We start from the raw sequence: 15,150 nt of genomic DNA, 5'->3' as shown, positions 1-15,150 counted from the left end.
CGACTCACCCCATCTCCTGACTCACCCCATCCCCGACTCCCCCCATCCCCGACTCCCCACAACTCTCCCTGACTCCCCCATCCCCGACTCACCCCATCCCCGACTCCCCACATCCCCGACTCCCCACATCCCCGACTCACCCCATCCCCGACTCACCCCATCCCCGACTCCCCCCATCCCCGAACTCCCCTCAACTCTCCCTGACTCCCCCAGCTCTGACTCACCCCATCCCCTGACTCACCCCATCCCCTGACTCCCCCATCCCCCAACTCACCCCATCCCCGACTCACCCCCATCCCCCAACTCCCCCATCCCCCGACTCACCCCATCCCCCAACTCCCCCATCCCCCAACTCACCCCATCCCCCGACTCACCCATCCCCCGACTCACCCCACCCCGACTCCCCCAAACTCTCTGCCGATTCCCCTATCCCCCGCCTCACCCCATCCCCCAACTCCCCCATCCCCTGACTCAATTCATCCCCGACTCCCCCAAAGTCTCCACCGATTCCCCCATCCCCCAACCTATCCCATCCCGGACTCACCCCATCCCCCGACTCCCCCATCCCCCGACTCCCCATCCCCCGACTCCCCCATCCCCGACTAACCCCATCCCCCAACTCACCCATCCCCGACTAACCCCATCCCCCAACTCACCCATCCCCCGACTCACCCCATCCCCGACTCACCGAATCCCCAACTCACCCCATCCCCGACTCCCCACATCCCGACTCCCCACATCCCCTACTCACCCCATCCCTGACTCCCCCCCATCCCCGACTCCCCACATCCCCGACTCCCCCCATCCCCGACTCCCCACATCCCCGACTCACCCCATCCCCGACTCACCCCATCCCCGACTCCCCCCATCCCTGACTCCCCTCAACTCTCACTGACTCCCCCATCCCCGACTCACCCCATCCCCGACTCACCCCATCCCTGACTCCCCCATCCCCCAACTCACCCCATCCCCGACTCACCCCATCCCCCAACTCCCCCATCCCCCGACTCACCCCATCCCCCGACGCCCCCCATCCCCCGACTCACCCCATCCCCCGACTCACCCCATCCCCGACTCCCCCCAACACTCCCCCGACTCCCCCATCCCCCGACTCCCCCCATCCCCTGACTCCCCCCAACTCTCCCCGACTCACCCCATCCCCGACTCCCCCCATCCCCTGACTCACCCCAACTCTCCCCAACTCACCTCATCCCCCGACTCCCCCCACACCCAACTCCCCCCATCCCCCGACTCATCTGATTCACCAACTCCCCCCATTCCCCGACTCACCCCATTCCCGACTCGCCCCATCCCCCGACTACCCCCATTCCCTGACTCCCCCCAACTCTCGACTCACCCCATCCCAGACTCTCCGCAACTCTCCCCCAACCCCCCCCATCCCCCGACTCCCCCCATCTCCGACTCTCCCCTCCCCCGACTCATCCATCCCCCGACTCACCCCATCCCCAACTCACCCCATTCCCGACTCACCCCATTCCCCGACTCGCCCCATCCCCCGACTACCCCCATCCCCCGACTCCCCCCATCCCTCGACTCACCCCATCCCCGACTCCCCCCATCCCCTGACTCCCCCCATCGCCGACTTTCCCCAACTCTCTCCCAACTCCCCCATCCCCCGACTCCCCCCATCTCCGACTCACCCCATCCCCCGACTCATCCATCCCCCGACTCACCCTATCCCCGACTCACCGCAACCCCCGACTCACCCCATCCCCGACTCACCCCATCCACGACTCCCCCCAACTCTCCCCGACTCCCCCATCCCCTGACTCACCCTATCCCCGACTCACCCCATCCCCGACTCCCCCCAACTCTCCCCGACTTCCCCCATCCCCTGGCTCCCCCCATCCCCGACTCCCCCATCCCCCAACTCACCCGATTCACCCCCTCCCCCAACTCCCCCACCCCCGATTCCCATGACTCACCCCATCCCCCGACTCCCCCATCCCCCGACTCCCCCATCCCCCGACTCCCCAATCCCCCGACTCCCCAGACTCACCCCATCCCCCGACTCCCACAACCCCGACTCACCCCATCCCCCGACTCCCCCATCCCCTGACTCCCCCGTCCCCCGAATCCCCCATCCCCCGACTCCCCCATCCACCGACTCCCCTGACACACCCCATCCCCTGACTCCCCTATCCCCGACTCCCCCATCCCTCGACTCCCCTGACACACCCCATCCCCCGACTCCCCTATCCCCGACTCCCCCATCCCCCGACTCCCTTGACTCACCACATCCCCCGACTCCCCCATCCCCCGACTCCCCAATCCCCCGACTCCCCAGACTCACCCCATCCCCCGACTCCCCTATCCCCGACTCCCCCATCCCCCAACTCCCCTGACTCACCCCATCCCCCGACTCCCACAACCCCTGACTCACCCCATCCCCGACGCCCCCCATCCCCCGACTCACCCCATCCCCGACTCCCCCCAATTCTCCCCGACTCACCCCATCCCCGACTCACCCCATCCCCCGACTCAGCCCATCCCCGACTCATCCCATCCCCCGACTCCCCCCATCCCCCGACTCACCGCATCCCCCGACTCACCGCATCCCCCGACTCCCCCCATCCCCCGACTCACCCCATCCCCCGACTCCCCCCATCCCCCGACTCCCCCCATCCCCCGACTCCCTTCATCCCCCGACTCCCCCCATCCCCCGACTCCCTTCATCCCCCGACTCACCGCATCCCCCAACTCACCCCATCCCCAACTCCCCCCAACTCTCCCCGACTCCACCAATCCCCCGACTCACCGCATCCCCCGACTCCCCCCATCCCCCGACTCACCGCATCCCCCGACTCCCCCCATCCCCGACTCACCACATCCCCCGACTCACCCCATCCCCGATTCCCCCCAACTCTCCCCGACTCCCCCCAACCCCGACTCCCCCCATCCCCGACTCCCCCAAACTCTCCGCCGATTCCCCTATCCCCCGCCTCACCCCATCCCCCAACTCCCCATCCCCTGACTCAATTCATCCCCGACTCCCCCAAAGTCTCCACCGATTCCCCCATCCCCCAACCTATCCCATCCCGGACTCACCCCATCCCCCGACTCCCCCATCCCCTGACACCCCCGACTCACCCCATCCCCCGACTCCCCCATCCCCCGACTCCCCCATCCCCGACTAACCCCACCCCCCAACTCACCCATCCCCCGACTCACCCCATCCCCGACTCACCCCATCCCCTGACTCACCCCATCCCCGACTCCCCACATCCCCGACTCACCCCATCTCCTGACTCACCCCATCCCCGACTCCCCCCATCCCCGACTCCCCACAACTCTCCCTGACTCCCCCATCCCCGACTCACCCCATCCCCGACTCCCCACATCCCCGACTCCCCACATCCCCGACTCACCCCATCCCCGACTCACCCCATCCCCGACTCCCCCCATCCCCGAACTCCCCTCAACTCTCCCTGACTCCCCCAGCTCTGACTCACCCCATCCCCTGACTCACCCCATCCCCTGACTCCCCCATCCCCCAACTCACCCCATCCCCGACTCACCCCATCCCCCAACTCCCCCATCCCCCGACTCACCCCATCCCCCAACTCCCCCATCCCCCAACTCACCCCATCCCCCGACTCACCCCATCCCCCGACTCACCCCACCCCCGACTCCCCCAAACTCTCTGCCGATTCCCCTATCCCCCGCCTCACCCCATCCCCCAACTCCCCCATCCCCTGACTCAATTCATCCCCGACTCCCCCAAAGTCTCCACCGATTCCCCCATCCCCCAACCTATCCCATCCCGGACTCACCCCATCCCCCGACTCCCCCATCCCCCGACTCCCCCATCCCCCGACTCCCCCATCCCCGACTAACCCCATCCCCCAACTCACCCATCCCCGACTAACCCCATCCCCCAACTCACCCATCCCCCGACTCACCCCATCCCCGACTCACCGAATCCCCAACTCACCCCATCCCCGACTCCCCACATCCCCGACTCCCCACATCCCCTACTCACCCCATCCCTGACTCCCCCCATCCCCGACTCCCCACATCCCCGACTCCCCCCATCCCCGACTCCCCACATCCCCGACTCACCCCATCCCCGACTCACCCCATCCCCGACTCCCCCCATCCCTGACTCCCCTCAACTCTCCCTGACTCCCCCATCCCCGACTCACCCCATCCCCGACTCACCCCATCCCTGACTCCCCCATCCCCCAACTCACCCCATCCCCGACTCACCCCATCCCCCAACTCCCCCATCCCCCGACTCACCCCATCCCCCGACGCCCCCCATCCCCCGACTCACCCCATCCCCCGACTCACCCCATCCCCGACTCCCCCCAACACTCCCCCGACTCCCCCATCCCCCGACTCCCCCCATCCCCTGACTCCCCCCAACTCTCCCCGACTCACCCCATCCCCGACTCCCCCCATCCCCTGACTCACCCCAACTCTCCCCAACTCACCTCATCCCCCGACTCCCCCCACACCCAACTCCCCCCATCCCCCGACTCATCTGATTCACCAACTCCCCCCATTCCCCGACTCACCCCATTCCCCGACTCGCCCCATCCCCCGACTACCCCCATTCCCTGACTCCCCCCAACTCTCGACTCACCCCATCCCAGACTCTCCGCAACTCTCCCCCAACCCCCCCATCCCCCGACTCCCCCCATCTCCGACTCTCCCCTCCCCCGACTCATCCATCCCCCGACTCACCCCATCCCCAACTCACCCCATTCCCGACTCACCCCATTCCCCGACTCGCCCCATCCCCCGACTACCCCCATCCCCCGACTCCCCCCATCCCTCGACTCACCCCATCCCCGACTCCCCCCATCCCCTGACTCCCCCCATCGCCGACTTTCCCCAACTCTCTCCCAACTCCCCCATCCCCCGACTCCCCCCATCTCCGACTCACCCCATCCCCCGACTCATCCATCCCCCGACTCACCCTATCCCCGACTCACCGCAACCCCCGACTCACCCCATCCCCGACTCACCCCATCCACGACTCCCCCCAACTCTCCCCGACTCCCCCATCCCCTGACTCACCCTATCCCCGACTCACCCCATCCCCGACTCCCCCCAACTCTCCCCGACTTCCCCCATCCCCTGGCTCCCCCCATCCCCGACTCCCCCATCCCCCAACTCACCCGATTCACCCCCTCCCCCAACTCCCCCACCCCCGATTCCCATGACTCACCCCATCCCCCGACTCCCCCATCCCCCGACTCCCCCATCCCCCGACTCCCCAATCCCCCGACTCCCCAGACTCACCCCATCCCCCGACTCCCACAACCCCGACTCACCCCATCCCCCGACTCCCCCATCCCCTGACTCCCCCGTCCCCCGAATCCCCCATCCCCCGACTCCCCCATCCACCGACTCCCCTGACACACCCCATCCCCTGACTCCCCTATCCCCGACTCCCCCATCCCTCGACTCCCCTGACACACCCCATCCCCCGACTCCCCTATCCCCGACTCCCCCATCCCCCGACTCCCTTGACTCACCACATCCCCCGACTCCCCCATCCCCCGACTCCCCAATCCCCCGACTCCCCAGACTCACCCCATCCCCCGACTCCCCTATCCCCGACTCCCCCATCCCCCAACTCCCCTGACTCACCCCATCCCCCGACTCCCACAACCCCTGACTCACCCCATCCCCCGACTCCCCCATCCCCCGACTCCCACAACCCCTGACTCACCCCATCCCCCGACTCCCCCATCCCCCGACTCCCCCCATCCCTCGACTCTCCCCATCCCCGACTCTCCCCAACTCTCCCCAACTCACCTCATCCCCCGACTCCCCCCACACCCAACTCTCCCCATCCCCCGACTCATCCGATTCCCCGACTCACCCCATTCCCCGACTGGCCCCATCCCCCGACTACCCCCATCCCCCGACTCCCCCCATCCCTCGACTCTCCCCATCCCCGACTCTCCCCAACTCTCCCCAACTCACCTCATCCCCCGACTCCCCCCACACCCAACTCTCCCCATCCCCCGACTCCCCCCATCCCCCGACTCCCCCCATCCCTCGACTCACCCCATCCCCGACTCTCCCCAACTCTCCCCCAACTCCCCCATCCCCCGACTCCCCCCATCCCCAACTCACCCCATCCCCGACTCCCCCCATCCCTGACTCCCCACATCCCCGACTCCCCCCATCCCCAACTCACCCCATCCCCGACTCCCCCCATCCCCGACTCCCCTCAACTCTCCCTGACTCCCACAGCCCTGACACACCCCATCCCCCGACTCACCCCATCCCCCAACTCACCCCATCCCAGACTCACCTCATCCCCGACTCCCCCCATCCCCGACTCCCCCCATCCCCCGACTCACCTCATCCGCAACTCCCCCCAACTCTCCCCGACTCCCCCCATCCCCCGACTCCCCCCATCCCCGACTCCCCCCATCCCCCGACTCACCTCATCCGCAACTCCCCCCAACTCTCCCCGACTCCCCCCATCCCCCGACTCCCCCCATCCCCGACTCCCCCCATCCCCCGACTCACCTCATCCGCAACTCCCCCCAACTCTCCCCGACTCCCCCCATCCCCCGACTCACCCCATCCCCGACTCAGCCCATCCCCCGACTCACCCCATCCCCCAGCTCACCCATCCCCCAGCTCACCCCATCCCCGACTCACCCCATCCCCCAACTCCCCCATCCCCCAACTCACCCCATCCTGACTCACCCCATCCCCCAACTCTCCCATCCCCCGACTTACCCCATCCCCGACTCACCCCATCCCCGACTCGCCCCATCCCCCAAATCCCCCAACTCCCCCATCCCCCGACTCACCCCGTCCCCGACTCACCCCACCCCCCGACGCCCCCCATCCCCCGACTCACCCCATCCCCCGACTCCCCCCATCCCCTGACTCAACCCATCCCCCGACTCCCCCCAACTCTCCCCATCCCCCGACTCATCTGATTCCCCGACTCACCCCATTCCCCGACTGGCCCCATCCCCCGACTACCCCCATCCCCCGACTCCCCCCATCCCTCGACTCACCCCATCCCCGACTCTCCGCAACTCTCCCCAACCCCCCCATCCCCCGACTCCCCCCATCTCCGACTCTCCCCTCCCCCGACTCATCCATCACCCCATCCCCAACTCACCCCATTCCCCGACTCACCCCATCCCCCGACTACCCCCATCCCTCGACTCACCCCATCCCCGACTCTCCCCAACTCTCCCCCAACTCCCCCATCCCCCGACTCCCCCCATCTCCGACTCACCCCATCCCCCGACTCATCCATCCCCCGACTCACCCTATCCCCAACTCACCCCATCTCCTGACTCCCCCCATCCCCGACTCACCCCATCCCCGACTCCCCCAATCCCCGACTCCCCACATCCCCGACTCCCCCCATCCCCGACTCACCTCAACTCTCCCTGACTCCCCCAGCCCTGACTCACCCCATCCCCTGACTGAACCTATTCCCTGACTCACCCCATCCCCCGACTCACCCCATCCCCGACTCACCCCATCCCCTGATTCACCCCATCCCCCGACTCACCCCATCCCCTGATTCACCCCATCCCCCGACTCACCCAACCCCTGACTCACCTTATCATCTGACTCCCCCCAACTCCTGACTCACCCAATCCCCCGACTCACCCCATCCCCCGACTCCCCCCATCCCCGACTCCCCCCATCCCCCGACTCACCGCGACCCACGACTCACCCCATCCCCCGACTCACCTCAACTCTCCCTGACTCCCCCAGCCCTGACTCACCCCATCCCCTGACTGAACCTATTCCCTGACTCACCCCATCCCCCGACTCACCCCATCCCCGACTCACCCCATCCCCTGATTCACCCCATCCCCCGACTCACCCCATCCCCTGATTCACCCCATCCCCCGACTCACCCAACCCCTGACTCACCTTATCATCTGACTCCCCCCAACTCCTGACTCACCCAATCCCCCGACTCACCCCATCCCCCGACTCCCCCCATCCCCGACTCCCCCCATCCCCCGACTCACCGCGACCCACGACTCACCCCATCCCCCGACTCACCGCATCCCCCGACTCACCCCATCCCCGACTCCCCCCAACTCTCCCCGACTCCCCCATCCCCTGACTCACCCTATCCCCGACTCACCCCATCGCCGACTCCCCCCAACTCTCCCCGACTCCCCCATCCCCCGACTCCCCCGACTCACCCCCTCCCCCAACTCCCCCACCCCCGATTCCCCTGACTCCCCCCATCCCCCGACTCCCCCCATCCCCCGACTCCCCCATCCCCCGACTCCCCCATCCACCGACTCCCCTGACACACCCCATCCCCCGACTCCCCTATCCCCGACTCCCCCATCCCCCGACTCCCTTGACTCACCACATCCCCCGACTCCCCCATCCCCCGACTCCCCCATCCCCCGACTCCCCGGACTCACCCCATCCCCCGACTCCCCTATCCCCGACTCCCCCATCCCCCAACTCCCCTGACTCATCACATCCCCCGACTCCCCTATCCCCTGACTCACCCCATCCCCCGACTCCCCCATCCCCCGACTCCCCTATCCCCCGACTCCCACATCCCCTGACTCACCCCATCCCCCGACTCCCCCATCCCCCGACTCCCCGATCCCCTGAGTCCCCCATCCCCCACCTCCCCCATCCCCCGACTCACCCCCTCCCCCGACTCCCCCATCCCCTGACTCCCCTGACTCACCCCATCCCCCGACTCCACTATCCCCCGACTCCCCCCACTCCTCCGACTCACCCCATCACCGACTCACCCCATCCCCGACTCACCCCATCCCCGACTCACCCCATCCTCCGACTCTCCTGACTCACCCAATCCCCCAGCTCCTCCCAACTCTCCCCCGACTCATCCCACCCCCTAACCAACTTTACCCTGACTCCCCCCAACTCTCCCCCGGCTCCCCCATCCCTGACTCTCCCATCGCCCGGCTCCCCCACGCCCGCCTTCCCCATCCCCTGACTCCCCTACCCCTGACTCCCCCACCCCTGACTTCCCCATCCCCTGACACCCCCACCCCCGCCTTCCCCACCCCCACCTTCCCCACACCCGCCTTCCCCACCCCCGACTCCCCCACCCCCGACTCCCCCACCCCCGGCTCCCCCACCCCCGACTCCCCCAGTCCCCTGACCTCCCCCCATCCCCCAACTCCCCCCCACCCCCCCACCCCACCCCACCTGACTCTTTCCATTTCTATCCCATTCCCTCCCCTCACCGCTTGGAGATAAACCCTATTTAAGGGGGGGGGGTTGTGTTCTTCCAGTCTCCGGGTCTAATGGATCCAGAAGAATTAGTGACCTCGGGTGTGGGTGGGTGGGGAGGAGTGAATGTAACTGAGAATGATGAGGAGTTTACAGAAAATAAAAGCAGGGTCACCAGATCACACAGACATCGATTTATTGTATTTTACACAGACAAAATTACCATAATATTGGACAGGGGTTGTCACACTCTCAGAATGGACAGACACATTCGGGATGAAGCATAAACAGTAAACATGGGAAACCTGCTGCTTAATACAACAACCACAGACTATTAACAACTGCACACAGGGGCTGAGATGATCAGAAACAACAACCTTTTGGCTGGTTTCTCACCGTTCACCATTTCTCAGTTCTTGCCATTCGATTTCTTTGCTGATTTTTCTGGAAGAAGAGGAAAGCAGAAATTAATTTAGTTCTGGTGAGCCAGGAAATTAAGAGAAAGTGCACAGGGGTGGAGGAGATGCCAGGGACCAGTGTCAGGACCAATGGGCAGGAAAGGGTTCACACGTAATTTACAAAGCAGCAGAACCTGATCCATTTCTGAAGCTGGGGAGAACCAGGATATTCCCAAAGCAACAAGCACTGAAATCCTGCACATTTCCATCAAATATTCTCCCTGTAGGGAATACTGTTCTTTATCTATCAGCACAGGTAGATTGGTTATTGTGATTTAAATACGATATAGGAACATCAGGAACAAGAGGAGGCCATTCAGCCCCTCGAGCCTTCCCTGCCATCTGATTAAAGAAAGAACTTGCATCTTTATAGCGCCTTTCATGACCTCAGGATGCCCTTTTCCAGCCAGTTGTCACTGTTGTGATGTAGGAAATCTGTATTGAGGACCCGAATGTATCCCAACTTAATTTACTCAACACCTTTGCCTCATATCCCTAGATACCCTCATCAACAAAAAGCTGTCAGTCAGAGTTTTGAAAGCTCCAACTAGCTCCCAGCATCCATGGCCTTTGGGAGGAGAGTGTTCCTGATTTCCACAACTCTTTCTGTGATTTCCCTTCACACTTAAATTTGGAGATTTGATCTTCTTGAATTGCAGGCGAGAAGAATGAACAACTGGACACAGCCAGACACCAGGCAGACACCAGCCAGACACCAGCCAGAGGTCGAGGCAGATGGACCAGAGTCAGGTGAAGAAAGTTAGAATCAGGTTTAATTTTACCAGGTTTTTCCATTTAACTCCTCACTTTCCAGCTCTCTCTCTCTCTCTCGTTCTCTCTCTCTCTTTCTCTCTCTCACTCTTGCTCTCTCTCTCCCTCCTGTACAACATCAATTCTTATATTTTAGATTTGAATCTTCCGCCTCAGATGTGTGAAGTCCCTAAAGATGAGCAGCTGCTTTCTGACTAATTCCAGTCTCTCCCCAGGTAGATCCAAACCTTTTTTCAGTCAGGCTATACAAACAGAATCCTCATGATGGTGGCTGGAAGATTTTTATGAAGACTATACAGAGGGTGGTAAATTTTTTAATGACCCTGTCAGAGCAGAGTTTGATTGTTTGGTTGGGCTAATAAGATGTTCAAACTGATCCCCAAATTAAAGCACCTGAGTCGTGGAGGGACGGAGCCCAGGACTGGTTAATGGAAAGGAGATTCAGGGGATCAATAAATTGATCTGTGATAATATCTCTGAGTTCAGGAATTAACTCTGGCTGGACAAACACAGATAAAACCTTTCACACAGTGAGTGCTGAATTTAGGAAATCAAGGAGTGAGAGTGTGGGTAAGTTAAAAGGATGGGGAGTGATGGAGAGACATTAGTTTCTCATTTCAGACTGGAGATTTTGGAGAATGTTCTTATCCTTTCTGAGCCTGACATCAGAAACCTCTGTTTTCACACTTTTCATCTTCAAACAGATTTTAAAATTCTGCACCACCCCCTCCCCCCCCTAATTTTTTTCCTGGTGTCAACTCCCCAAGTTGAAGGTCCTGCGCAGGTCACAGTCCCCAAATACCATTCTTCATGCACATATACTGCTATTCAATTACTTTAGGCATCACAATCAAGCCCAACTCTTTCTTTCACACAATGGTAATTAAAATCATTGAAATTACAGAACAGAGGGAGGCCATTCGATCCATCGTGCCTCTTCTGGTGCTTGGACTTTCAACTAGAACTGTACAGTCCGTCCCAGTCTCACCCTTTACCCAAATCTTTTTATATTTCTTTTCAAATCCTTATCCAAGTTGGGTTTGAATGCGTCTTGTGGTAACAAATTCCCTGTTCTAATAACCCTGTGTGTGAAAACCGTACCTCGAAGTTCCCTCTTTGTTCATTTTGAGATGATTCTCAGAGTGAACAACACTGGGGACACAGGAGGCCTCAATTTACCATTTCACTAGAGGCTTGGACATGCTCACGGCCAAATTGCCCAACTCCACTCTCCTCACATCCTGGCTCAGGCCTCACCACCCACAAACCCCCCACACCCCCCCACCCAACATCCATCATGTCGATTGTCCACATCAGCGGAAAAGCACGGCAACGTGTTTCACAACAGTGCACAGGCACCGTGCACTTGACGGCTTCACTTTGGGGTGAGTGAGCAGCAGCGTCTTCCACAACTCACCCATTGTTTACAGGTCTCAGGGCTCCGGGGGCTGGGGGGGTGTGGTTACTGATCCTGGCCCCGGAGGCAACTGGTGAGGGGCGGGGGGTGTCCAGGGGCAAGTGCTGCCCGGGCGGTGCATCCCCTGCACAGGTTAGGGGGCAGGGTAAGCGAGGCGTGTGGCTGCGCTGCAGAGACACCTGTATAAACTGACCAGGCCTCTGCAACTGAGGCAGATCAGGCGCAGCCACAATATGAGTGGGGTCGGGCTCCTCATGGACCGTGGAGCAGTTGGACTGCACACGTTGTACAATCTCATCGCTAACACTGGCCATGGAGCAGTCACTGCTGGAGGTGCTCACAGCCCCTTGCAATCTCAGCATCCCGGTTTGGACCTGTGTCTCCCATGTCGCGGGTTGACAGGGCAGCCATGCAGTGCACTCATCTCTGGCCATCCGAGGGGTGACCAGCACTCTCCGGGAAGCATTAAGGGGCAGTCACACTGGGCCAGGGAAGGTGCTAAGTACAGCCATGATAACCACGTCTCTCCTTCATGCTGCAGGAGGACCACATCAGGATCATGGATCCTGTTGACCTAGCTGTGTGCCTGATGGCCTACAGAGACCATAGGAGACGAGGAGAGAGCGACTGAGGCTTGTGGCCGCACAAAGGCAGGAGCAGCTACCTCGTGAAGAAGGAGCAGCAGGGGCTCCCGCACACACTGCCCAGGAGTGACAGTGAGCCGTGGATGGTCAGCGCCTAGCGACACCCAGGGTCTATAGACGCCGCTTGTCATTCTTGCAGATGACTGAGAACCAGTGTCATCAACATCTGCACATGTCTAGGGAGCTGGTGACTCACATCTGCCATTTATTGCAGGACTTGCACCAAGAGGATATGCAGGGCATCCAGTGGCTGTGAAAGTGACTGTGGTGCTCAATTTCTATGCCAGTGGCTCCTTTCAGGGCTCCACAGGTGACCTCTGTGTGATTTCACAATCTGCCACCCACAAATGCATCCATGAGGTCATGGACGCCATCTGCTCCATGGCAACAACTTTGTGCATTTCGCTCGGGACCGGGACAGCCAGGATGCAAGGGCCATTGGATTCGCCCTGATCTCGGGATTCCCACAAGTGCAGGATGTGGTTGACTGCACTCGTGGTGCTCGGGTCTCCATCGCTACACTCGATGGACTTCATCAACCGCAACTGAACGTGCAGCTGGTATCCGACCACCAGAAACACATCCTGCAGGTCTGCACACAGTTTCCAGAGATTGTGCACAACGCCTTTACCCTGAGTCGCTCACAGGTCCCTGGAGTCTTCCAGGGTTCACAGAGGCTGTAGGGTTGGCTCCTTGGGGACAAGGGCCACCCACAGAGGCCGTGGCTGATGATACCTGTGCGGCGGCCTCAGACTGCAGAGTGACGGTATAATGAGGCTCACGATGCAGCTCGCAACTTGGGAGAGCAAATCATCAGGATGCTGAAGCTGCAGTTCTGGTGCCTGGACCGGTCTGGTGGAGCCCTGCAATACAGTCCGCAGAGGGTGTCACACCTCATCGTCGTCTGCTGCACCCTTTACACCGCAACGGGGAGAGAAGACAGCAGACGAAGAGATGGAGGAGCTGGAGGTCTCCTCGGATGAGGAGCACGCTGACGGGGATGAGGGTGAGGAGGTCTTCAGTGATGACGATGACGGGGATGAGGCTCTCACACTGACCAGACGAGGCAGGCACACTAGGGAGGCCCTCATAGCTGCCAGATTCATGGAGGATGATGATGACCTGAGGTGACCCCATAGATCCTCACATCGCAGTTGTGAATGTTTGACTCCAGTCTGGCTTATCTCAGCTCCAATACCCTCTGTGAGAATGCTCCTGTGGAGACCCTAATAGTCTCTTGATCACAGGAGGATGATGACAACATGCAGTGAGGACACTCCATAGATCTTCACATAGTCTCTGAGAATGTCTGACTCCTGTCTGGCCGAGGCAGCTTGTTTGTGCTCCGCGATCAGGGCCATTTCAAAGACGCAGCCATGGAACTTTAGACGCAGCTGATTCTGTGTCCGCCTTCAAAACCTCCACCGTTCAGGAGCTGGAGCACAGCATCACTGGTGTGATGGGGGCCAGCCCCACCTTAAAGGTGCTGAGAGCACAGAGAGAGTGAGAGAACTCTGTGGCGCCTGCTCACTACATTCTGACAGCAATGACCAGCACCACCGAGGAGCAGGCATCAGTAATGTTTCCAGAGAGTGTGATAGCCTCACACAGCTGATCATCACTGTGGTCTGAAGGCTGCACAGACACAGGGAAGAGGCCCTGGACTGAGACACCTGCCTTTATCTTGTGCAGAAAGATTTCACATCTGGGTGACAAAAACACTGCTCATCAGAACAAGGAGCCACAGGCAGGGAGACATCCTTTTCAGTGGTTGGCAGAGAGGAGGGCTGTGGCTGCAGGGGTGACCAGGATCGGGGACGTGCTGGGTGGTGGAGGATTGGGCTGGATGCTCCCGCAGGAATTGGCGCGTCTGTGAGTGTCCAGGTCACAGCCGATGCCATCCGAGACCTAAGGACAGTCGTGCTCGGACCCGACGTTATTTTGGGTCTCGAGGTGACCCAGGTGCACGGTGGTCTTCCTGCTGAACGTTCCCCCGTTTGGATGGAATTCCACATTGGCCCCAAGTCCCGAACCCTCCCTCGGGTGCTGGTGCCCTGCAATATGAGCCGCCTCGGGGACATGCCCTCTGTGCCATTTGGCACGACGCGGAGGAGCCTTCTGTACGGACTGCTGCTGCACATCTTCCATTTTCTCGCCCTTGTCCGTCGCCCGGACACGCCCTGATGTGCCTTGTTACCGTCCGGCGGCGGAGGCCCCCAATGGGAGGCCCTCTACGGAGGTGTCCTCCCCCTTTCTATCGGGGACCTGGGTTGGAGGGTGTTGCATGCAGCAGTCCCCTATAATCGGAGAATGTGTCGGTTCACGGACTCCCAGGACACCTGCCCTTTTTGTGGTCTTGTGGAGTCCGTGGACCATGTATACATAGGGTGTTGAAGGCTGCCCTCCCTTTTCAGTTATTTAAAAACCTTTTATTAATGTTTTGTTTGCACTTCAGCCCCACGCTCCTGATCTATGGACACCCGGTGCGGAAGGGGGTCGGGAAGGAGGAGGACCTCCTCGTGAACCTGCTCCTGGGCCTGGCCAAGTTGGCCATTAACAGGTCCAGGCGGTGGGCAATCGAGGGGGGAGTCCCGCCCAAATGTTTGTCCCTCTTCCGCGGCTACGTTCGCGGCCGGGTGTCCCTGGAGAGGGAGCATGC

At 61.6% G+C, this 15,150-nt stretch overlaps 1 protein-coding gene across 1 annotated transcript in view; it reads right to left on the bottom strand.

Moving 5' to 3' along the window:
- Window positions 1–9,380: 9,380 nt before the first annotated feature.
- Window positions 9,381–15,150, bottom strand: part of LOC121271768 (dentin sialophosphoprotein-like) — a 28,055-nt gene continuing 22,285 nt past the window's right edge. Inside the window, exon 5 of the mRNA XM_041178021.1 lies at window positions 9,381–9,645. Within this exon, the coding sequence (XP_041033955.1) occupies window positions 9,611–9,645 (35 nt within the window). The 3' untranslated portion in view covers window positions 9,381–9,610. The remainder of the gene's footprint in view (window positions 9,646–15,150) is intronic.

This window comes from Carcharodon carcharias, chromosome 31 (assembly GCF_017639515.1).
Source record: "Carcharodon carcharias isolate sCarCar2 chromosome 31, sCarCar2.pri, whole genome shotgun sequence".
In the NCBI taxonomy this organism is placed as follows: domain Eukaryota; kingdom Metazoa; phylum Chordata; class Chondrichthyes; order Lamniformes; family Lamnidae; genus Carcharodon; species Carcharodon carcharias.
Note: the sequence above shows the minus strand (reverse complement) of the source record. Positions and strands in the feature narration are given on the sequence as shown.